This window comes from Pleurodeles waltl, chromosome 9 (assembly GCF_031143425.1).
Source record: "Pleurodeles waltl isolate 20211129_DDA chromosome 9, aPleWal1.hap1.20221129, whole genome shotgun sequence".
Classification (NCBI taxonomy): domain Eukaryota; kingdom Metazoa; phylum Chordata; class Amphibia; order Caudata; family Salamandridae; genus Pleurodeles; species Pleurodeles waltl.
Genome location: NC_090448.1, coordinates 385,872,903 through 385,898,853, shown reverse-complemented (window position 1 = coordinate 385,898,853; position 25,951 = coordinate 385,872,903). Strand labels below are relative to the sequence as shown.

The following is a 25,951-nucleotide window of genomic DNA, read 5'->3' as shown; positions in this document are numbered from 1 at the left end:
TGTGCAGCCTGTTTTGCCTAAAAGGGGCGGCATTGAAAAAGAAAAGTTCCTTGGACCACTGCTCCCCCCAGATTTTGTTTTAATTGACGAAGGGGCAGGGGTCCCAATGGGACCCCTTCCTTTTTGTGAATGGGTTACCATCTCCTTTTTTAGGTCTTGGTGACTTTTCAATGATTTGCCACAGGGTTTCAAGTCACAAAGCATTGATACATAATATACACATTTGGTATTTGCTATTTGGAAGGGATGCCTACAACCCCCTCCAGATACCAAATCGGAATCCATTCCCAAACCCGTTTTAGGAGTCATAAACCCTTTTCCAACTTCTACAATGGTAGTAGTGCACTTGGAAAAACATTTTTAAAGGAGCAAATACCAAATCGGAATATTTGGAACCATAAAAATGCTTACTACATATGGCATTTGTTCCTTTTAAACGGCATCTGACAAGCCCTCATTGTTTCCTGCCAGTGATGTTGTAAGCATGCACCTACAAATTGAATAATTCTTAGCAGTGTCTCTGAATTCACATTCACAGGCTTCACATGTTGCATCCTGGTTAGCTTTAGCGGTACTGTCCTAATAATATTGTTGCTAGATGCATCTGATTCCTAACAAATTGTCAGCACTCACTTTACACTACCATTTACTCAAATTACGAGTTAAACCTTCGAAATACATGGACAAGCCCTAGGACGGCCCGCGGTGCTATTAGACCATAGTAATGCCAGACTCTGTGCTATATAAATGGCACTATCATAACATCAATTAACATTGTATGAAAATATAGTTCCACTGCACTATGATAAAGTAGAAAGCATGGCCTGCACCGTAGTGGCAAACCGATTAATAAAACTGCTGTCAGTTTGCCTGTTTGGAAGAATCATTAGTCTCCAGAAATATTACTAGGATTTGAAGACATGTCTTAATTTCAGTTCTCAGCCCTTTGAGGTTCCATCTCACAAAATGAATAGGCACCTGATGAAGATGCAGAATCCTGACATCCATGTCAATATAGAAGATGCTACCACAGAGTGGGCGTCTGTAGTAAGTTAAGAGGCCTGAAAAATGAAACTGAGTTTGGACTGTCAAAGTTAGCTCTATATTTTTTTATTTTTCTTAATTACACTGTTTCCTTTTAAGCAAATGAGAACATTCTAACAGGAAGCAGTCTTCGTCTGTGATAAATTGCTCCCTAGAGCATTACAGCTTATCTCCATGCTGGGGAAAATGTAAAAACAATACCTGAACTATCCCTCTGATGCTATTTGTCCTTGGGGACACAATCCAATTGAATCCCTTAAAATCTATATTACAGTTCAAAAGAAGGCTCTCCTAATGTGAAAGTTGTGAAAGTCCTCCTCGGCTGGTAACCTAAAAATCAGATCTTTTGGTTGATGTGAATGGCCACAAAAATATTTTTAAAACAATACCTATTGTGTGTGGAGTTTCAGCAAGTCTTTATGAAAGACAGATAATTTAGTTTTTATTATCGAAATTGATGTTCAAAAATAACTTTTACATAGGGAGTGCAGTTCTTGAAAAAGTCACTCGAATTTCCTGTTTGGGGAGCTCTCTATTAACAAACGCTGCATGAAGACATTACACCGAACAGACCACAAGAAGGGCAGAAACAGCAGTTAGTGGCATGCTAACATTTGCAAGGAAACATGGCAACAGAACGATGGAGAACCTGGAAACAGGTTTTCACACAAAAGCACGAGTGATCCTCGTTGAAAAGTGTGTCCAGTGCTGAAGAATGGATCTCAGTCCTATACTTCATCGAAGTCCCGCAGCCAAAAATTTGGAAAAACGTGCAGTCTCCCGAACAGATCAGATCTTTCTGGCCTGTTAGAAGCAGAGTGTAGATTTGGACCAACTATGATAAGACTGAGAAAAGCAGCAATTGGTGGACCTTGATGAAGTAAAGGCAAGAAGGAATAAGTGCAAATATGCAATTTGCCTGTGCAGGAGCCCAATTCAGGGGACTGTCTATGGCACCACTGAACGTTCCTCTGTATGACTAAACCCCTGAAGTATCAAAAGCTGTCAATATCAACAAAAAGAGATGGTACAGAAAGAGAGAAGAGATAGAAAAAAAGACTGATTGGTGCACACTAAAATACTCAACTTCGGAATAGCTAGGTTGTTTGAAGTGCTGCACTCTCCTGATCATTTTCCACATGAATAACAATTAGGAATAGAACTGGCATCGCTGAATCGATCCATTGAATAGACATCACTTACTCAAACATCAGATGTGAGTGGCAAATCTCTTTTATTTATAAATAAAAGTATATACTTACTTCACCTTCTCTGTCTAGTCTCTGTGCTATGATGTGGGGCTAAATAGGTAAATGCAGGAAAATGCTGCTGCGCCTGACCACATATCATCTAGTGGGAGACTAAGAGGACTAACCTCATGAATCACCATTACATCAGAGAGCATTAGCAAAGACAACAAACATATATAGGTCTACAAACATTGAAAGAAGAGTGGAAGATGCCATGAACAGGCTTCTTGTTACCATGATCTTTGTGATCAGAGCTGTTACTAGGCACCCTCCGATGTGCAACCCCCACTCAAAGATTCTGAAGTCCTGTTTAAGGCAATGCAGAATGCAGAGGTTTGTACTGACTTCCTGGCTACAATGGAGTCATGAATCATTTCTTGCCAAAAATCACACTTGATGGACTTTGATCCATGACTACAAATTCTATGGCTGCAACGTCAACAATACAGTAGCATCTATGCAGTCATGGAAGATGGAAGCGATTCAGAAGGCACTAATAATAACTCTTGCTTTTCAGGCCCAAAGTTGTTTGGCTAGAGCTCAGTGAACATGTTCTAGTCCTCCTCACCCACTAGACAGTCATCAGGATGAAATTTGAGGAAAGGACCATTGTTGAGGAGGCCCCCACTTCAGTTCAACTAGAGCTATAAATTCCAGGAAGCCTTTGAAGGCATGTCTATGCCACTTCAGACACCAAACTCTTAACATGGGTGGGCAGCAACCATTTTATTGCAGATCCCTGGCAAGTGTCAGTATGCTCAAGAACTCATTTCTCAAAAGTATTTCATAAAATCTCAAATTCCTTTGCCATATCGTGTCATACCTGTTCTTTACTATACCACCACATCCCAAATGGCAAGTAAAAAAGCCATTTTCACACAAGTGTGGGCAGGTATTATTGCAAAAGGAAGCCATCTGTCCAGTTCAACTTTGGAGGAAGGCTAGGGAGTGTGCTCAACATTGTTCATGGTTCAGAAGCCCTCTGGCGACATCAAACCTGGACCTGAAATGGCTCATCACAGAATTTAAAGGGTCCCATTCACAATGTTGGCAACTTGGGCAGTTTTCCCCCTAAATTGCCCTCATCCTAACTCTCAAACTGGCAAGTGCATACTTGAGCAAACCGGTGGCCAGAGACTCCTTGAGCTTCCTGAGACTCCAGAAGGGGCAGGTCCCTGATCCATTTCTTGTTTTGTTTTTGGTCTCTTGACAGTCGTGAGACCCTTCACAAAGATATTGGCACCAGTAGTGGCTTTGTTGTACAGGAGTGGAACTCACGTGTGTTATTACCAGAACAACTGTTTTATTTGTACTTATACTTTTTAAAAGTCAGAAGGTAAAGGTCAATGCCAGTCAAGTATGCATTATCCTCCAGATATTTGAGTTTCTCACCAATTGGTATATGTCCCAGTTCCTTCGGCTCAAGATCGCTTGTAAAAGCTGACTCAAAGTGAACAGGTTGCTTTCTCTCAACAACACACATTCATCATTACTATAAAAACTGGAGGCCACTGCCTGGGGACAGCTGTATGTCCAGGGTACTCTGGTGGGACTATTTGCACTTGAAATGTCTTATTCAGAAATGTATCTCTTGGTGAAACCCTATCGGGGCAGGACTGCAAAGCATTAGTACCAGTCTCTCTTGAATTCAAGATAACTGCTCTGTTCTAATATCTCTATTGTTTTGATGATGGATGCCACTCTGCTGGGGTCATACTCTGGATGGAAATGTAATTCAGGACAGAGATGGCTGGTCCTGGAAGGGCATCAGTCGTTTCATGTTGCGGGAGCCAAAAGCAATCCATCGGGCACATCTGGCATTTACCTCTGCTTTGGCAGCGGACGTTTGTGGACAGGGGTGGCAACAGGTTGCCAGCCTTATGTCAAACTACAGGAGGGACAAAATCCTAAACATTAACATTCGCATAAGCCCTGGCTGCCTCTTTATGAGAGAATCTGACGTCTTTCACTGCTGTTTACATTCCAGAAAAAAAGGATCGTCTAGAACTCCAATTCAGTTGGGCCTTACTGTCCTCAGTCACTTACCACTGGAGTCCTCCCATGTCCTAGGGACTAGATCTTCACTTCCAGAATCCATGACTTGACCAATTTACTTCCAGGGACAATGCACTTTCCCTTCAATTCTGTGAAAGAGGGCCAAGTCAGTGGGCCATGGAGGGCCCTTACACTGGCCAGAGGAGATTCCCTGTGCCTTTCCCCCTCAATTCCCAAAAATTTGAGGGTGCTGGAAAATATAAGGAAGGAGAAAGTTACAGGGTTCTTGGTGACCCCATTGACTTTGAATCGGCATGCTAAACGAACTAGAAAATGTCCTCCAGAACAAGTTTCAGTACACGCCTTCTTAGTAGTCCAAGCTTTCCTCTGTCATCCCTTCTTTGGCTTCACCTGTTGGTGGGGTTGTTGAAAGAGTGGGACTGCAAATTAATAATTAATCTAGAGGAGTGGAACTTGTTTGGAAGAGTAAATACCGCCATCTATGGTAGCGAGCTGCATGTGACATTTAGCTACATTTGAGGGATAGTGGAAGGGGCAAAGGATACATGCCAGGCTCTATGACCTGTATGTAATGCTAGAATTCTTCAAGGATGGGTTCATGACAAACTGTGGTCCCATCTTCCCTGTAATCTGAGCGAGCATCATTAAAAAAGTTTCATAGTGAATAGTATCCTGTTCGAGTCAAGTTTCATAAACCACAGACCAGTAGTCCATTTCCTCTTGCCCACATGTAATCTGCACCTGGTGCTGCAGAAATCACAGAAGGGTTCTTTAGACTCAGTTCACTTGAATAGGTTTTTTTAAAGCAAATTTTATTAGCACTTCCGAAACTGGGGTAGTGTCACAGTTAGGAACCATGAATTGTGATACAAATTTACAAGGCTGTAAGAATGATTGAAACCATACAGTAAAGTTATACACATGTCAAAGTGACTACAGGTGTGACTAAAAGGCAAAAAACATTCAAGAACATCATATCACATGTCCCATCTGTACAAGCAAGTTGCATGATGGAGTCCCATGATGCATAAGAAACAGCTGCGGGGAAGAGGGGAAAACCAGTAGTTTATACACGAAAAGGAAACCCACCATGGTAAACAAGTGACCACCTATCCCCTGGGGTTTGACTTTTGGCTCCAGTAATGGATCATTGAGACAGGGAGGGATATACTGCGGTGGGGGATTGGGAGGGGTACCGTGGGTCTCTCTCGCAGACTTCAAATATCGATGTGTATTGTTTATATAACAAGAGGTCCAGTTTGTGAGAGGCGGTGACTAAGTTCTAATCAGAAGAGTCAGCGTCTGGGTCATAGAATGGGTGGCCATCAGTGGCTACCAATGGGCAGTCCTGTTATTACAGTGATCACGCCTTTGGATGGTCGGGGCTGCTCCCTCCCTTCTGCGCTTCTAGTTTCATTATAGCACTCTCTCATTCAGAACTTGCAGCAGTGATGTGATTACTAGTAAATAACTGGCCCACTGCATTTCCTCTTATGGTTTTTTATTGCTAGAATAGAAAATGCTATTGCCAAGTACCTTAAACAACTATATTTTATAATTTCTCTTCGGCAGTGAGTACCTCTTTTCTGAGTTCCCACAGTTTGTGTGTGTTAATAAATAAATATATGTATATTTAAACAGATATTTATGCACACACACTTCGAGTCTTTATAGGTAGTGTTTTTACTAAACAAATGTCCAGAAAAGAGGTCGAAAGATTTCATTTTTCTCGTTTGTTTCTTGTTCGATTTCTTATCATTTGAATAATAGGGCAAACTTTTGATAATTGTATAGGAGTCAAAATAAACTATATGAAATATGCACAAAAATATAACGAAAGAAATTTAGTTGAGGCCTCCTCTCCCTCACTGAAGTCATGACCTAACACTAACTTGGACACGGCAGCCCTTTTACTAGCACTATACATGTAAAAGAGCAGCCAACAGTGGGTTCAAAATGAAAGGTTTGAGGTCTTCTTCAAAGTGACTTGATGCTTGGAAGGAATAGCATGATGTCATATAAATAGGGACATACTGATTAAATAGCTGAAAGATCCCATAAACTTGTGTTGCAAACATTTTATTTTTACCAAAAGACTTGCCAATTGCAGTCTAACATCCAACAATGTTGAGCTTGAACCAGTCACATTCCCACAGACAAAATAACATCTACAACAGCAATGGGGAAAGGAGCAGTAGGAAGAGAGGCGTACATAACCACCACAAGTGAGAAAAGGAAATCAAGAAATGGCCTACAAAGAAAGAAAAAGACCACTCACTACACTGCACTCATTTAAGCAACCTTTTTCTTTCCATAAGGCTAATCAAAGATAACACAAGCTCAAAAGAAGGTTGTGCGTCAGTCAAAGTAGTGTCTACATGCACGACACTGGCAATTAGAAGTTATGTACCGCGGTGTGAATTTCAGAGAAGAAGTGTCAAGGATAGGAAGAAGACACTCCGGTTTTCAATAAAGTTGAAGTCAGGTGGTATCAGGTTAACTGAGAAGAGGACCTAGATAACACAACAAAGGAAGTGGCATTATGGCCGGGAAAGCAGACTCACAACCAGAGACGTTTGGAACCCACTAAAGGAATAATTTAGAACCAGTAGGAAATCTGTCGAGGCTGTGAAGGCACTGGCATCCCAGCACAGACCTCGAAGTGACAGACTGTTGCTCTGTTTTGAGTAGACTGCCTCTTTGATAGTTAGTATCTATAAGAAACTACTCCCATGAAAATGGCAGGTGCCCTTTCATTAGAAATGAATGTTGAGGGCACCACCATGACATTCTTTTTTGTTTTTCAGAAACAAACCCACAAGGTGAAGGTGAAGTTTTATTTCTAAAAAACAACAATAATGCCCTGCAAAGAGGGTTCTAATGCATTTTCCATGTCCTGATCTACCTTGCTTTGCATGACAGACTTGGACAGGTAAAATCTTCATCTGGTGGACTACCCTAATACAGCAGATATCTCTAAATGCACCAAGGGTGCAGTCCTGTGGATGACCAGCGCACAATCATTGATTTCTACACCTTTTCACTGGGCACCCACTCTCCCAATCTCTAAAACATGCCCTCACTCTTCTATTCATTACCATTTCAGTACCTGATAATTACTCACATCACCTTTGGCTGGAACATTACATTTTTATAACAAACTACTTTAAAAGGTATGTTAGCTGTTTTATAAAATGTATGGTTTAAGTTACCAGTTGCTTAATGGCTCCAACTGTCTCTGTCAGATGCTGCATGGCTTCCTCTCCATATTCCATTTCTGCGTTTTTCAGCTGCTTCTCTGAAGAAAATGCAAAAAGAGACAGATCTGGACCAAGTATAGATACAAGTCACATTTAGGTGGAAGCACTGGCTGCATTGCAGTGGCCACAAGAAAAAAAAAGATTTAGAACATTTGCATACAGTTTCAGTATTTGCTATTTTTTACAATACTGTGCAACTATGGAGAAGGAACTAGTACTTTTAGTTCAGGATGCATATATTTACTGACTTACATCAACATGCAGACATCATAGACCTGAAGACATTTTGTGAAATAGTGTAAAACCAGCAAGCGGTTGTATAACTTGGTAAACATAGAAAAAGATACATTAGTTTTCAAACGCTCTTTTGCAAAAATGGGTCAGATAAAAAGAAACAATTATTCCTCGACAGCATAATTTAGTCTTTCCTTTTAATATATATTCTTTCTTCAAGACATACCAGAGGGAATAACCAGCACCACAAATATTACCCATTTTGATAATCTGTTGTATTTCAAGCAATGTTTACAGGATTCAGTACAGTGTTATACCGATCCAATAGCAAAGACCATTGCCTTTAACAAATGCCTTTCACAATAAATAATTCAGAACTACTGCCTTTGCAGTAACATTTCATAATAAACGGATCAGCCTTGATTACTGGACTGTTACCATACCCAGCTAAGGCCTTCTGCATTGAGCACAAGTGTTTCCATGAAGCAAAAGTGCAGTATAATCACTCTTTCTCTAGGGAAGCACACATCTCAAGCCTAAAAAAACACTTGTAAAGAAGAAGAACATGCGGGTGAAGCCTAAGCTCCTTTCTCCATACTATTTCTTAAAGCTCTGTCTCTGGTGATCACAAAAAGCCTAATGGAAGTTGAGCTGTCAAGCCAGACTTAAAATGAGATCCCACCACATGGTGTTCATAATAGGATCTTAATCACCCCACAACACAACCACTCTGTGCAATAATCTCTGTCACTCGTTGCGAATTAATCACTGCTAAATCTACTGGAAGTGATTACAATATTAGGTGGGCTTTGTACAAAACATGTCCCCTCAACTAACATCTATATCAGCCGTGATACCAATAAGCTGTCTAACAAATCAAAACACTGCAGGGACTCCTCTGATGTACTGTTTTTCTACAACCAATCATATCTATCGGTCAAAAACAGCTCTACAAGCTGTATCAGCTCATCCATGTACATTGGTAACAGCCATGGGCAAGTGGAGAAAGTGAGTTTTTGTCAAGGTTACTGTAAAAGTCAATTATTTCGTTGTAAGGCGAATGGTTGCATGCAAATATGGAGTACATATTGTCAAAAATATGATATTGTGCTATATAGGACTTGAACATGGAATATCAGCAGGGCACAAAGATAGATTTGAAGCCACTTTGACAATGGCTGCAGAAACTGTCCAGGTCTTGTAGGCCACAGCAGGGTTTTCCAAGTTGTGTTTTTCGCCTGACAGCCTTTACAGATGAACTTAGTCTCATGTATTTTTCCTGGGTACAAACAGGAGCCCTTGCTGCCACAGAGGATTAGAAAGGATCTCCACTTTCAATAAAAGGATACAAATTTACATCACACTTCAGTAATGGAAGTTCACCATTAATAGCAGCCTGGGAAAGAGAAGCACAGCTCTAAGTCACATAGTCATGGACGATGTCCATCCTTGTCCCCCATTTTTAAAAAGTGAGATCAATCATGCCCAGCCTGTTATCTCTAATAGACTCCACAGTAAATATCCTGGGAAGGGCCATCCTCGCCCGACTTGAGAAATGGGCCGAAGAGAACAAGATCTTAACTCCTATCCGGAATGGCTTCAGACTGGGTTTAGGAACTGTGGAGCAAATACTAAATCTAAGTCTGATTACTAGTAAATATTTAAAGGCCAAGGGTGGTGCCATTCATATGGCATTTATTGATTTAACAGGGATAAATTATGGGAACTCATGCAGACAATGGGGGTGGATTCAGATTTGCTTATTTTACTGAGACGCTTGCATTATGATCTTAAAGTATCAGACAGATATGGCCCACAAGGGGAACTATTGTCTCCAATTAAGTCCAAGAGGGGCATCAGACAGGGTTGTATTTTAGCACCTTTTCTGTTCTTAATTTATATTAATGGTATTACAGATTATTTACTCTGGGCAGGTGTGGACGTCCTGAAGGTGGGGGATTGGTCAGTGCCAATACTCCACAAGGTGTTAGACCTCTTCACTGAATATATTGAAGGCCTGGACTTAAAAGTAAACCACTCAAAATCATATACCATGACATGCGGACCATCATGCACGAAAGCGACGCATTTTAGAATCGGGGGTACCATTTTAAAATGTGCAAAGGATTTTAGTTATTTAGGTACTGTTTTTGGCTCTTCCCTAGGATGGAAATCACATATCCTTGTGAAAGTACAACAATTGGAAAGAAATGTGGAGGGCATTTTTCAATTTGCTAGGCTAATAGGCCATAAACCTCTGGCAGAGATGATCACCCTGTATAAAACCAAATGCATTGCTGCAGCTATTTACGGGGTAGGGGTTACCAGAAATTAGACAATCTCCAACATATCGAGAATGCCTTTACCCATAGGTTGCTTGCAGTCCCAAAAAATACAGCAAATTTTATATGTTACGAGGAGGTGGGCCTCCCTTACATAACCGATCAAATAAAAGTTTTATCACTCTTATTGTGGATTAAGTGTTGGCAAAATCCAAAAGCAGGCTTAGTCAGAGCCTTTATGATAGATTGTCTAGCTCTAGATAATGTGAACAAGATACCGTGGTTGATGTATGTAAAATTGGGCATTCAAGACTTTAATTTATTGGTTTAATTCCCCCACATGTCTTCCAAGGAACGTCAAGTTGATTGTGAAAGACAGATTTGCATCCCGCTGTGGGGAGGAGAGGCTAAGAGGTGTCTTGGATATGAAATCGGTGGACCTGTACTCGCAGATTGTTACAATTAAAGCCCTGGAACCATATTTGAGATGGATAGAGAATACAAATCACCGGCTTCTTCTAACCTATTTTAGACTCAATCTGATCCATTTTAAAGTAGCCTTCCCATCACAAGGTTTTTGGATGCAGGACTTACCCCAGTGTTATTGTGATTCCTCTCGTATGGAACTCTGACTTTTGCTTATCTTCCAGCAAACCTTTCAGGTGGACCGTGCACCTTTACATGAGTAGAACTCATGCCACATCAAATTGCTAACACTGTTGAATTAGAGACTCATTCAGAGTATAAAAAAAATTTGCCCAGTCTTCTCTATGTAGATGTAGCTGATGTGAAAGGTTATGAGATCAATGTGTTAATCCACTTCTATTGCTTTACAGGGATTGTTTTGATCATTCAAATCTGATTGGCTGATAATGGTTTTTTTTGTGCTGATGTTTTTTTTTGTTTTTGTTTGAAACAAGAGATATGTGAAACAAAAATTCATTGGTCAAAGGGCGGAATGTACTGCCATTTGATAAAGTTTGTTTTGACCAATGACTTTGTGTTTCACCACTGCGCATATTAGTTGCTCAATGTTCACCAGTAGCACATGGTATGTTTTGTTCAGTTTAGCCGCCTATGGGCTTTGACATTGCATTAGTCATTACATTCTGTATTGTGCCTATTGGCTTTGACATGGCATTAGCCATTACTTTCTGTATTCAGTTGAGCCGCCTATGGGCTTTGACATTGCATTAGTCATTACATTCTGTATTCTGCCTATTGGCTTTGACATGGCATTAGCCATTACTTTCTGTATTCAGTTGAGCCGCCTATGGGCTTTGACATTGCATTAGCCATTACATTCTGTATTCTGCCTATTGGCTTTGACATGCTGTATCCAGTCTAGCCGCCTATTGGCTTTGACATTGCATGCCTATTGACTTTGACATGATGTATTCAGTTTAGCTGCCTATTGACTTTGACATGCTATTAGATATTCTGCCTATTGGCTTTGACATGATATCATATATTCAGCTCCGCTGCCTATTGGCTTTGACATGATATCATATATTACATTTTGTATTCAGCTCCGCTGCCTATTGGCTTTGACATGATATCACATATTACATTTTGTATTCAGCTCCGCTGCCTATTGGCTTTGACATGATATTATATATTGCATTTTATATTCAGCTTAACTGCCTATTGGCTTTGACATGATATTATATATTGCATTTTGTATTCAGCTCCGCTGCCTATTGGCTTTGACATGATATTATACATTGCATTTTATATTCAGCTCAGCTGCCTATGGGCTTTGACATGATATAAGACATTGCATTTTGTATTCAGCTTAGATGCCTATTGGCTTTGACATGACACTAGACATTGCATTTGATATTTAGGTTAGCTGCCTATTGCCTTTAACATGACATTGCATTTGATATTTAGGTTAGCTGCCCATTGCCTTTAACGTGGAGTTAGACATTGCAGTTGAGAATCCAAGCTGTATTTTTCCAAGCTGTGTTTTTGCACCAGATGAACCAAGATGTTTTGCTCTCACAGTAGACTAGACCTGATAAGAGAGGGTACATGGGTGTTTTTCTCTCTGCTTGAGCTTGGGAACAGGAGTAGTCTTGGAGACCTGGCCAGTCTCCAAAAGGCTTGCTCAGTTTCCCAGGTCTGAGAGGAGGGGGCACACCTTTGTAACAAATGTAACAGGCTGCAGAGAGTGAGATTCGAATCTGCCGGACCTCGTGCTGGAGCTTGGCGCCAGCTGCCAGCATCCCGTGTGGGTAGATGAAACTCTTTCTCGCGGCTGACAGGGGTCATCAGCTTGCAGACCTTAGAAAGATGTAGCTGTAAATAGTTCCTACACGGTGAAGTATTTGTTTTGCTTTGCATTCAATATCTTATAAATATAACCTGCTGTGTATATTGCAAACTGATATATTTTGTTTGATTAACGCGGACTGGAAAGCTACTAATTCGTCATTCATATAACAACAATAAAAGTCTTCTTTGACCTCAGAAGTGCATTTCTGTTGTGTTATGTTAGTGCTTAGAAACTAGATAAGAGGAAAGCACTACATACGCACACATGTGAATATCTCTTCCAATATGCCTCCTGAATCACATACGAGTCATGTACTGATAGCATGAACTACATTTCTTTTGACTACTCCTTGGCAATTTACTATGCGTGGTCTCCCTTAACTTTTTGCCTCTGTTCCCCAGGTTGTTGATGTGTGCTGGACTCTGATTTTACTGTTTTTGTTACTCTGGGCACTTTATCACTGCTAACCAGTGCTACAGTGCAAGTGCCCCTTTACAAAATGTGTATGTAATTGGCTTATCCATGATTGGCATATTTGATGTATTCGTAAGTGCCTAGTACAGTGCACCAGAGGTGGCCAGGGCCTGTAAATCAAATGCTACTAGTGGGCCTGCATCACCACCCACATAAGTAGCTCTGTAATCATGTCTCAGACCTGGCACTGCAGTGTCTGTGTGTGCAGTTTTAACTGTAAATTCCCACTTGCCAGGCCTAACCTTTCCCTTTTCTTACATGTAAGGCACCCCTAAGGTAGGCCCTAGGTAGCCCCAAGGGCAGGGTGCAGTGTATGGTTAAGGTAGGACATATAGTAATGTGTTTTACATGTCCTGACAGTGAAATATTGCTAAATTCGTTTTTCACTGTTGCAAGGCCTGTCCCTCTCATAGGTTAACATGGGGGCTACCTTTAAATCTGATTAAAGTGTAGATGGACATGTGGAGTTTGGGGTCTCTGAGCTCACAATTTAAAAATACATCTTTTAGTAAAGTTGATTTTAAGATTGTGTGTTTGAAAATGCCACTTTTAGAAAGTGAGCATTTTCTTGCTTATACCATTTCTGTGACTCTGCCTGCTTGTGTATTCCCTGTCTGGGTCAGCTTGACAGTTGGGCTGGTTGCACCTCACACTAGACAATAACACAAAGGGAGCTGGGGTGTATCCTGCATATCCTGATGAGCCAACTGTGCTAGGAGGGAGGGGAGGAGTGGTCACTCACACCTGAAAGGGCTGTGCCTGCCCTCACACAATGCAGTCTCCAACCCCCTGGTGAGTGTCTGGGGCCTGGCCTGGGCAAGGCAGGATTTCACATTCAAAAGAGACTTTACTTTGAAGTAGGCCTACTTCAAAGGAGAAATTGGGTATAAGAAGGGCACCCAAAACCACAGACTTTAGAAGCACTTCTGGAAACAAGAGGAACCTCTGCCTGGAGAAGAGCTGAAGAGCTGAGGAAGAAGAGCTGCCCTGCCTGTGGCTGTGCTTTGTGGAGCTATCCTGCAGTTGCTGCTTCTGCCAGAGTAAGAGGGCAAAGACTGGATTTTGTGTGCTTTCCATCTTGAGAAGAAATCTCCAAGCGAATGATTTAGAGCTTGCCTCCTGTTGTTTGAAGTCTCAGGGACAGCAAAGACTTCTCTCTGCCAGCACCTGGAGTCTCTGGAGAGACTCCTACTCTGCCCTGTGGTGCCCATCCAGTTCCTGGGACCCTGAAAGGAGAAGCTGGCAGCCTAAAGACAAGGAAATCCACGCACAGAGCGCCATGCGGGGAAAAGATTGACGCAACTCCAATCTGCGGCTGAAGAAACGACGCGCCGCCGGCTCCGTAGCTGAGAATCGACGCTCGCAGGAAACGCAATGAAGAATCGATGCATGGAGCAGGAGAAACAGCGCGCAGCATCGCTGACGGAGGCTGGGAGATCGCAACCCGCGCTGCGGGGTTTTTCGGATCATTGTGCGGCTGGATTTCTGACTCATGTACTGCTGGGCGTGGAAAAACAACGCAAGGCCTGCCCGGACTCGAGAGTGCTGACCGGATCGAAGCATCGCTCTGCTGCGGAGAGAAGAAACGACGCGCACCAACCTGGCGAAAGGAGAAACGACGCACGGCCCTGCTCGTGAGTGGAATCAACGCATCGCAAGCCCTTTTTGACGCGCATTTGCCGTGCAGGGTTATTTTTGACGCACCCAAGGTACTTTTTCACACTAATAGCGTTAGTGTGTGTTTGAAACTACTTAAAGACTCTTTTTGCATTTTTATTGATCACTTGACTTGTGTATTGTGGATTTTTGTCGTTTTGGCCTTGTTTTGTTTAGATAAATATTTCCTATTTTTCGAAACTGTGTTATTTTGTAGTGTTTTCATTAAGTTACTGTGTGTGTTGGTACAAATACTTTACACCTAGCACTCTGAAGTTAAGCCTACTGCTCTGCCAAGCTACCAAGGGGGTAAGCAGGGGTTGGCTGAGGGTGATTCTCTTTTACCCTGACTAGAGTGAGAGTCCTTGCTTGAACAGGGGGTGACCTGACTGTCAACCAAAGACCCCATTTCTAACAATAATCAATACTGTATTTCCTTTCATATGTTCCTTCAGATTAATTCTGCCCACCCATATAGCACATGCACCTCTTGACCACAACCAAACAAATTTATGTGCAGGGTTTCTTTTTTGTGGGTAAAAAGGGAGAAGCACCTCTGCTTATACGTTGCATAGGGCTAGATGTACAAAACCTTTTAGTAGTCGCCAACAGTCTGTTTCGCATTGGAGCCTTTGTGACCGCTCTGGCATGTGGAAAGCCCTATTTGTGATTCGATAAAGTATTACGGAATTGCAAATAGGTCCTGCTATTCGGTAATACGAAGGGGCATGTTAAGGGTGTCCCTTCCTAACAGGGGCGGCTTCTTCTCAATGGCCCTCCTAAGACGATTTCGGCCCCAGGGAACCCATTCCCTGGGCCCAGCCATCTCCTCTGGGTGCCTTCCAGGGCACCCAGTGTGCAATTGGACCGTGGAGGGAGCCTCAAGGCCCCCTTGGTCCCAGCCGGCACGCTGCCTCCTGGGGGAGCCGGCATTGGTGTCACAGACAGGGAGTTGCTAAACATGCAGCTCCCTGTCTGTGAGAGCAATTGTTTCCTCTGTTGCCCTGTCTGCATCTCTGTGGGAAAGGAAACAGAGGAAACCTCTGCTCCCAGCAAGCGAGAGCTGTTTGGCAGCTATCACTTGCTGGGAGCGAAGTTGTGTTTGCTCTGACTAGGCGGGAGCTCTCAAAGCTCCTGCCAATTTGCAGCAAACAGCTATGTCCCAGGGTCCGGCACCCTGGGACACAACAGAAGTCAGCCATGGTGGGGGGGGGGTCCCCAGGGCCATTATTGGCTCCACGAGGGGGAACCCTCTCCATCTTTAAACAGCCCTGGAGAGGTGGTAGGTCCAGGGGCTGCAGGGGGGCCATGCAGCCCCCCCCTTATTTGTAATCAATTGCCCAGAGGAGGTGGTGGTCCCCGGGGCTGGGGGTCTGCAATGGACACCCTTTATCATATTATTTCAGCCCTGGGGAGGTGGCGGTCCCCAGGGCTGTGTAGGGGAACACATAGGCCCCCCTGACTAAATGACATTTTGAGCCCCGGGGAGGTGGCGGTCCCCGGGGCTGAGGGGGCCGCATGGGCCCCTACACATAAATGATATATTGGACCCAGGGGAGGTGGCAGTCCCAAGGCATAAATAATCCCCAGGAGGGGGGGGGGTGTAGAACACACCCTTTTTTATATGCCCCCGAGACCTTGCCCACCCAGGAGCTTTATTAAAACAAGCATGGGAGACCGCACCTGTTTCTTTTTAAAATATTTTTGCTGTGGATGTGCGACCTTTCGTGAATTTGCAGCAAAATGTTTTTTTTTTTTAAGTGCCTTTTTGCCCTGGGGCACCAGAACTAAGGGGTCAGGGTGTCCTACCCTGGCCCCTTTTCTTATTTTTTATCTTTTTTGTCAAGGACTCGGCTTATGGCTGCCAACACTTCCTGATTTAAGTGTTGCTAGCCAATTAGATCTCAACTCGAGATCGGGAGTATTTGCAAAGTCTCCGTGCCTCTAGATATACAAATTCGGTTTTCCTTTAATTTCTCTTAAACTACTGAACAGATTTACATCAAATATCAACAAATGTAATCTGCATACCGAAAGCTACTTTTCTGCCAAATTTGGTATAATTACGTCCAATGTTTCGGGGTGTAGTCGTGTTCAAAGCTCCTATGGAAATTAACATGGGAAATGCACTTTTGTGACCCCCCTTTTTTCTTGGCCCCCACTTGACGGATCACCCCGAAACTTGCTATGTACAACAAGATTTTCGGGGACATTTTTTGGGGAAAATGTCATGAAGATTCGTTAAATGGCGCCAAAGATGTAGACAAGTCAAAAAACACTTTTTCTACGGAAACATTGTCCTAACTATACCTACCTACTGGCAGTCATATATATATTTTTGAAATAAATGAAGGGCATTGTTTTGCAAGGAGTGCCAGATTTTGAATTGTTTTTGGCGTGGATATATATATATATATATATATATATTTATATATATATGCATATATTACCTACTGCCGATAGCCGGGAGGCCAGGAGGTAGTTATAGTTATGACCTACTTTCCATAGGAAAAATACTTTTTGTTTTGCCTATAAGTTTGGATCTATTCATCGGGTATATTTGACCCCCATTATATTGCATGCAATGTACCCGGAAAGGACCTTTGCTTGCCCCCATTGCTCCGTGGAGCAGGTTGGCAGAGAGTAATAGCTTGGTGGAACACTGCCATGGGATGGGTGGTCCAATGAGAGCCTAAGCAATGCCTTTTGGGGTTGCTCCCAGTATGAAAAAAGAGAGCTCGTAGCAGGAAATTCCTGATCATGGGATCAGTCCTGGAAAAACGAAGAGTAGCTATATATTGGCTTTCCCATTCTCCCCCTGAGGTGCGACTGTGGGTGAGAGATATGGATGAGTGGGCGGTGGCTGAGAAAGGGTTTATGCGCAAATGTAGGAGGGATATTAAGTTGGAAGATGATTTGGGGGAGTGGGCTGAAATGTTGGTGGACTTGCTTGATCCACCAGATACTAGGCCACCTTAGATAGTTGACCTGTTTGGGCAGCCCCTGTGAAGTTATAATAAGTCTGGTATTTGGAAATGCTGTCACTCTGTCACTTGGCTACACTTGCTATGTACAGAGCCCATGTCCTTGAGATGAATACAAGATGCCAGACCATCCCTCTAAAAGGCATGAACTCATACTTCAATGATTTCCAAGAGACTTAGGGGCATATTTAAGGGCCCCTAGTGCCACTGAAGCATCACTTTTCGTGACGCTCTGGTGGTGATAAGCACTGCTCCATATTTGAAGAAACTATAACATGTGCCATAAAGTAACTTTAGGCCACGAGTTATAGTTTCCTAACATAAGTATAACTATAACTGCTGAATTTATATGGTTTTGTGTGTGTAAAATGTGAACCTAACTAGAACGGCTCCATAATTTATTTATTTTCTCTGTGATTTAAAAACAAATTCTATTACATATGTTTCCATAGAGGCAAGGCACTGATCAGTTCACTACTTAATAAATTGACGAGTGTTATTGCCTACTAGTGGGTATTCTCCAATATTTCTTCAACCCACTGCACAAAACCACTAGATCCATGAACAATCTCCAAAGCCACACCATCACTTCATCTTATTGTTTCCAGGCTGGATGATTTGTTTCCATAAACGGGCATAAACAGAATTTCTGACAACAGTTTTCAAAGCTGTTTAGGATACTTCCCCTAGAGACCTCTTTGACACTTTGTGCTTGATTTCGAGTTTGGTGGACAGGTAACTCTGTCACAAATGTAAGGGATAGGCCGTCTGCCATTTTACTGTTCCCATAGGATACAATGGGATCGTGATAGGGTGGATAGGTTACTACGTCACAAACGTGATGGATATCCCGTCCGCCGTAGTATGATTCCCATAGCCTATAATGGGATGGTAATACGGTGGATGGGATAACTGTCACCTTTGTGACAGAGTAACCCCATCCACCAAACTCTAAATCAGTCCAGTTATGTTAGCATCGAGGTTCCAGGCCTTCTGCCTTTTAGGATGCACACCCATTCACCATTTAGACCAGTTCTTGACCACAGAAAGGGCAAGCAGGAGTAAATGGCTCATACTACACTCAAATCAAACTGTGTATGTTTGTACAATGGTGTATATGCTTAACTTTGAAAGGTCCTAACCTGCCTCTTTGTTTTTACTGTTAAATTCCATGCCATTGTGCCTTTTATTTATACTACAATTACGCTGATCCAAATAATCCAGTAAATCTGACTACTGTCATACCGAAATTGTCTTTTTGTACATTTCTATATTAAATGTTGCTTCAAATAAATGAATAAGTAACAATGCTGTATATTGAGGTCAAAAGTCAATTTTCACTAGTTCTCTCTTAGCCCTTTGCATCATTTTAATGTGGGAGTTTGTCACTCCGTAGGAACTCTTCAATTAATGACCTCAAGTAACATTATTGAGGCAGTTACAATGGTAATATCTGTAAGAGCAGAATTATAGTGAGTCAGTTTCTTTGGTAAAATTGATGTTTGCAAATTCCTCATTTAGTAGAGGTGCAAAATATAGTTCAAATGCCTCATGTCCCGGGATTTGGAAAAAGAAAGTGACAACTTCTGATACATGAATTCAGAGATTACTTGTTGAAAATGTATTCCACATGGAATTGTCCAGTCAAGAGCTACTATATTTACATTTACAAAGCAAAAGACATAACCTGTCAAGAACATGACAAAAGTGGGCATGTTAGAATGTTGAAAAAATATAGGTTCCTGGAATACAGCTTATATGTCAAATGACATGTTGCCTGAGTGGTCATTTAACCACTAGTTTAAGTCTCCAGCAGCAATAATTATGCCGCCAATGGAAATAAGAGAGAAGTAGAGACCTAAAAGGTCAGTGATGTGTTTGTGTACATTTGTGATAATGTGCTCACAATCCCTGCAAGATAATGGCCTATTCATGATATACATTCTTAAAAATATAAAGCCTATCCCGATTATTAGTAACCAGTGGTTACATACTGTGGGTATTCAAGGTAATGCTTTGGCTAGCCCCACGTGGCAGTGGCCCATCCATTGCATAGTGTAGCTATTATCGCATCATGCATGCTATGCACGTGCGAGGAAAGAGTTTTATTGTGTGGTGTGGTTGTGAGATGTCACTGTGTAAGAAACTCACTACCTGTACTGGGCCCAGTCAGATTCATTTAGAAAAATCTTATCTCAACCCTCCATAGCTGTGGCTCTCAGAAATGAGCCTTTATCAACTAAACAAGTACCAAAGCTGCTGAATAAGAAGAAACAAGATTCCAATAAAAATGAGATGCCAATTTATAAAAATATGTTATATCTTTATCTTTCAATTAACACCTCAACAACAAAATTCACAGGGGGATTCTGAAGATATGAATTTTTAAAGGCACAATAAATCACTAAGTTTTCATTCAACATAATAAATTATTGTTTCATTCAACATAACAAATCACTGTAATAGACTGCACTCAAGGTCAAACTTTGCCCACTTAGAAAGGCTTTTATAAAGTGGAGAACTACTACTCTAGCCCACTTTGGGCAACCAGCTCCAGCAGGGAGCAAGTCATAGGTGATAAAGAGACTTAGCTGGACAGTTACCTTACAGTCAAAGCAGTTTCCATTTCTCCAGTCCAGTTCCAGGCTCTATGGAAGAACCTTGATAGACTTCAATGGAGTGGTCCTGATGCAAGGGATACAGGGTGCTAAAGTTGCTGAAGAATGCTGAGCCGGTGAAGGGGGTGTTCCTGGGGCTACACTGCCTACGTCCTCGAAAACAGTGGGGTTCTTTGGCCACAGGGGTCGATGTTCCTTGAAGTACAGCCGAAAAACAGTTGCCACTGGTCTACGTGTCTCCAGTTACAGAGAAACCAGAGGTTCCCTTTAACTGGTGATAACTTCAGTCTTGGGCAGCCAAACTGTATTCTGACAACCCTCCCAGGTCCAGCAGACTTGGGTACAATTTTTGCATCTCAGTCTTCTGGACTGCAAGCTAGCAGCAATCAGGAGTTCTTGGCTACCAAGTCTCCAAGACCGACTTCTTCAGCTTTTGTGGCCCTGTAGTTGTAACACTAAGTCAGCCAACTGAGTCACTTGTTCTGTCAGAGGCTTGAGGGTGACTTTTCCTAGAGCAGGGCACCACAGAAACAGTCCTCTCTTTGCTAGTCCAAGGAGTAGCTGCTGCAGTCCAGTATTGGTGCAGTCTCTCTTTCCTGGGTCCAGGGAACAGCAGGGAAGTACTTCATTGGTTCTCTCTCCAGGACAGACATGATCTGAGGTCTGGGTGCCAGGGGTGCCACTTGTATGCTATGTTTGTGCCGTCGAGGAATGTGGCATCCAGTGCCCTACCAGATCCCCTCACACTTAGTGATGTCTTCCTGTGAACTGTAGCATCTAGCTAGACACAAAAAAACAGGTTTGACAACAAATTCCCCCTCTCTGGCCTCAATGCCAACCTGCTGCAAGAACAAAAGAGCAACTTGTCTTGTGTGTGTCCATCATTTGCCCTTCAAAGACAAACTCCACTTTGAAGCTCGCTTTTTGGGCTCACACCCTGATGGCTTTCCTGCCAGGGAGAGGTCACATCTCTTTCAATGCCAGGCCTTTTGTGTTCCTTCCTGAGAGCTGTTCACAGCTCCTCCCAGGAAGGCAGAAGACTGTCTTCTGGCCAACAACCGTAAATGGTCACTGGAAAACTTTGGGCAACAAAGTGGTTGCCATCTGTGCAAAAGTTACACTTGAATAATAGCCTGGTTTAATGTAACAATACTTTTGATGCCTTAAAGTATCACAATTATTAGTCTCATTTAGGAGGAAGCACTGCTGAATTGTCAGCGTGTAACCGTGTACTCGCCAATAAAAACAACAATGTGGGGTTTGCATTGCAGGACATGTAAAAAAGCAGTGTCAAACTTTCAATATACAGTGCCCTGCCTTAGGGTTTGTTAGGCCTTTTCAGAACCACTGTCAGAGGGCCACGGGGCACGCAGAGGATACTGGGCCCAACTATGATGTTGAGGCCTTTTACTCCTGATGTCCTGGGGCCCGACCTACTAATGATCCTGCTGAACTTAGCCAAGTACCACCCCTTCTGCACTTGACTCTCAGTGGTAGCTGTGGTCAAGCAGTCACTGTCAAGGTTCTCTCAGGTGGATGTAGATACAGGTCAGTGAACACAACTCATAATTCATAGTGCAAACAATACAAATAATAAATCGATGTCTAGCCAAATACTCGATTTTATAAGAAGTAGTACTATTACACAGAAATACAAATACAGTCAAATGTAAAAACACAATCTCCCTTGAGGTCGGGGCTCTAGCAGTTATCAGGTGAATCCCTGTCCCACCCTCCTTTGTGTAACATGTTTAGGGTTATTCCTCATTCACTGGTGGCTGTATCAGGGAATGCTCAAGAGTTCTCTGTTTTGACCCTTTAAGAACTTAGTCGAAAGTGTCTATGATGCCGCAGCACCATTAGCACGGAGTTCCCCTGGGGCTCATCTGTCCCAGTTCTCGTCTTACCCTCTCTCGAAGCACAGAAGAGTTCAATGAAGCAGGCAGGCAGTGGTGCTCCAGGCTCCAGGGCAGGTGGTCTTAGTTTCTCTCGGAGATGTCCCCTCACCAAGCAGGGAGACTAGCAGGCCTTGGCCCCCAGTCCTGGTCACAGGCTGATGTCTTGCAGAACTTACCCTTCTCACACGCTTCTTGGCAGATGACACATTTTAAGGGAATTAACCTCTCCTTCTAATAGTCCTTTTCCAGACACCAACTGTGATTTAGGGTCTGCATCTTTAAAGGTTTTTTATTAGGCTTGTGCTTCATTTGAAGTGGCCACTTCTTTTTACTTTCCTTCACAAAAGAAATCTGCCACAGCAAGCACGACTCCGCAGCTGAATGTTCACAACACAACTCATGGGAATGACTCGAGTACACAGGTGTCCGCCACAGTGATATGTGCATCAAAAGGTTATTCCCAGACCCCAGCTCTACTCTTTATGATTCTCTTATCAGCTCCATCTCCCTTCTGAGATGTGTCCAGGTCCCTTCCTTGTGATCTATCACTGAATCAAATAGCAGTCTTTTGAACTGTAAAAGGAGTCTCTTCCTTTTTCCTCCGGTGTGTCCCCACCCACCTCACAGGAATGTAGCAATTCACAAATCTGTCTGGGTGATTCCTCCCCTCCTTATGTCTTTTCCAGGCAGGCCTGGCCTTCCTAAAATCGAACCCAGGGTCCTCCATACAATGTAAAATTGCATGCACACCCAGTCAGTGCACTTTCACAGCATACTTTCAGCCCAGCACTTTTCTTTCATGCATTGTAACCTTGCATGTACCCATGCATCCAACACACACACTCAGTCTGTGCACACTATTCAGCACTGACGCTTTTCTATATTTAACCAGGGTGTGCTCCCAGTCCAACAAGCCCACAATTTATGAGACAGGCCTAGGTCATGGCACATACACATGATCCGTGTTAACCTATGACAAGAACATCTGCACTAGGGATGCAGACAACTGTACAGTTGGGCATTCCGGACAGGGGTACACGTCTCTTACCATACAAAGGATTTTTCCACCCTAACAGGCATGCTTTAGGGTTGACTTACATGTATTAAAAAGGAAGGTTTGACCTTTGCCACTACCTTAAACTACAAAGTTGAGTTAGCAGTGTAAAACTGCTCTGCCAACCATCAATGGTGGGCTGGGAGTCCCGCTGTTTTGTCACACTCATGGTGGCACAATAAGTGCTGCAGTTTATGAGAGACATTTTACATTACAAGCCTTGGGTACCATTTGCACCATACACTAGGGGGTTAAGTTATCTTATGTTAATTGTGGATGAACAAATCAGACATATGCCTTTAAAAGGTCAGAGCACTGACGTCTGCTGAGTAGACCTCATTGCACCTTCTGAGTCGAAAAACCAGCAGCCCCAGGTGTTGTTGCATTTCCTGCAAGGTTAGCAGTCAATTACTAATAAAGAAACACCCAAGTGTCACATATCCACAAACATTCCTTGTCAACGCTACCGGTTTAGGGATGTCTTATCCTACAAATGCGCAGTCAGATAGCCAAATTAACTTATGGCAGGCCTGTATTAGCTGTGCGCTATGAAAATATTTCAGGACCACGGCCATGTTGGTCACTACCTTATACCTTGTCTGTTTCGGTATTCTTGGGATCTCAAGAAAAGTGGGGAGATCAATGCCAGCTTCTTGTGCCATCCTAAAAAATAAACAATTTTCATATCCACAAGTCCCCACCTCCCTATGAACTACCATATCCAACCATACCCATGCTGCCTGATAGTAGGAGAGGTCTGGAAGGCCGAACCTGCAGTGGTCTTTGTAGTACTGAATATGTGACTCGAGGGATCCTGCCGTTCCAGATAAATTTGTATGTAAGAGAATCTAACTCACAAAAAAAAACCTTTATTGATTTTCATGGGAAGATCTGCAAAAACGAAGAGAAAAGAATAGGCAACATGGGGCAAACCTGCCAGGTACCCCTTGCCACCTGAACTATGCCTATGTCTTTAGAGTTAGTTATAACATGAGCTTCTGCCGCCAGATACAGATTTTGAATCATAGTAACCAGTTCTGCAGGAAACCTGAATCTAATCAATGTAAAAAACAAGCGTCCCAATTCATTAATTCAAATGCTTTCCCTGTGTCAAACATTATAATCCCAGCAGGGTCTTGATGATTGGAAAATAATCAAGTGCCTGGACAAGGAAGTGTGTATTTGATGCCATCAATCTGCCAGGCACAAAGCCACTCTGATATTTATTGATCAAAGTTTGGCCCAGATCATTAATGCGTGATGCCCAAACTTTGGTAAAAAACGTGTATTCCACGTTTAATAGGCTAATCGGGTGATAAGAATTCACATCAAGGGGAGATTTCAATTTTTTTGCAAAACTTATGATGATAAATTGCTTAAAAGTGGCTGGTATTACAACACATTTACTTATTGAGTTAAAAAGATCAATCAGAAAAGGAAGAAACTCTTTTAAAAATGCCTTGTAAAACTCAGCAGTGAAGCCATCACAGCCACATGCTCTATCATTAGGCATATCATGTAAATCAATCATAACCTCCTGCTCCGAAATGCAGGCTATTAAGCTGGAATTTTGAGTGGGGCCTACTTGTGGCAATCTGATCTGTTGAAAAAAACTCCTCCAGTTTGTCATTAGAAATGGCATGCACATCCTGATACAAATGTTTATAATGTTGAAGAAATTCTCGCGCAATATTGCTATCTGAAGTCAAGACCTGATTTAAGTGGGATCTAGAATCTTTGTAAAAATCTGAGAAGTCTGTCGGATTCGCAAGGAATTTGCCAATTAATTGGCTTTCCTCATACACCTGCTGCTTTATATTCTTTTTGGCCTGTGTAACCTGTTCTTTGGCCTTCTTTCTTTCCTCCGGCCTTGCCTGCCCCAGGGTGGCTTGCATTGCATCAACCGCCATCTGCAGGGCCAGAATTTAAGCCTTTTGTTCTTTAGCAAGCTTAGCCTTATATGAGATTATGCACCCTCAAAGTGTAGCCTTGGAAGCCTCCTAGACCATAAACCCAGACATGGAATAGCGATTTATTTAAAAAAAATGAATAAATAAACAACTGAGGGGGTCATTACGACCCTGGTGGCCGGCGGAACACTAGCGGTAATACCGCCAACAGGCTGATGGTGTTCCGCCAGTGTATTATGACCGTGGTGCATTAGCCATGGCCATACCGCTGGCCCCTCCACTATACCGCCAGGCTTCCGCCGGGCGGTCATAATCCCCAACCGCCAGCCTGTCCATGGTGGTAAACACCACCATGGAAATGCTGGCGGTAAGGGTGACTCGGGGTGCACCTGGGTGCACCTGCACTGCCCATGCAGTTGGCATGGGCAGTGCAGGGGCCCCCAGGCACAGCTTTATCACGCATTTCACTGCCCGAATTTGGGGCAGTGAAATGCGTGACGGGTTCTGCTGCACCGCCTGCACATCAACATTGCCGCCGGCTCTATTATGAGCCGGCTTCAATGTTGATTTGACTTTTCCGCTGGCCCGGCAGAAATGTCATAATAGGGGGCCAGCCATACCACCAGCACTGGCTGTATGTTGGCTCCCGCGGTCGGAATGAGGGCTTGAGTCTCTGAAAGCCAGGTCGAGTTGGCTAAGAGAGTCCTATCAAACTGCTCTCTTGCATTACCTGGATTTGAGCCCTAGAATTAAATTGTCACGAAAAGCATGTGAACTACTGTTCGGGTGGCAGTTCCAATCACCAGGGATTGACCAGATCAAAATCTTACTTTATTGCCATTATGGCCGAAGAGGTTTTAGGCTTAACTTGTTTTATTGTTGTATTAGAGGTATCCAGTCTCAAATCCTGTAGAAAATTGAAATCCCCACCAAGGATCAGATGCCTTCAGCCCCATGGTGATATTAGGCAGCTACCCCAGATAGCTAGGGTCA

The 25,951-nt window shown here is 42.9% G+C and overlaps 1 protein-coding gene across 2 annotated transcripts in view; it reads right to left on the bottom strand.

The window, feature by feature from the left end:
* Positions 1-25,951, bottom strand: part of CCDC175 (coiled-coil domain containing 175) — a 268,009-nt gene that overhangs the window by 215,089 nt on the left and 26,969 nt on the right. The window contains exon 2 of one of the 2 annotated variants that reach the window (XM_069207017.1): positions 7,523-7,608. The exons of the other annotated variant lie outside the window; for it this stretch is intronic. Within the exon in view, the coding sequence (XP_069063118.1) occupies positions 7,523-7,608 (86 nt within the window). The remainder of the gene's footprint in view (positions 1-7,522; positions 7,609-25,951) is intronic. 2 annotated transcript variants of the gene reach the window in all.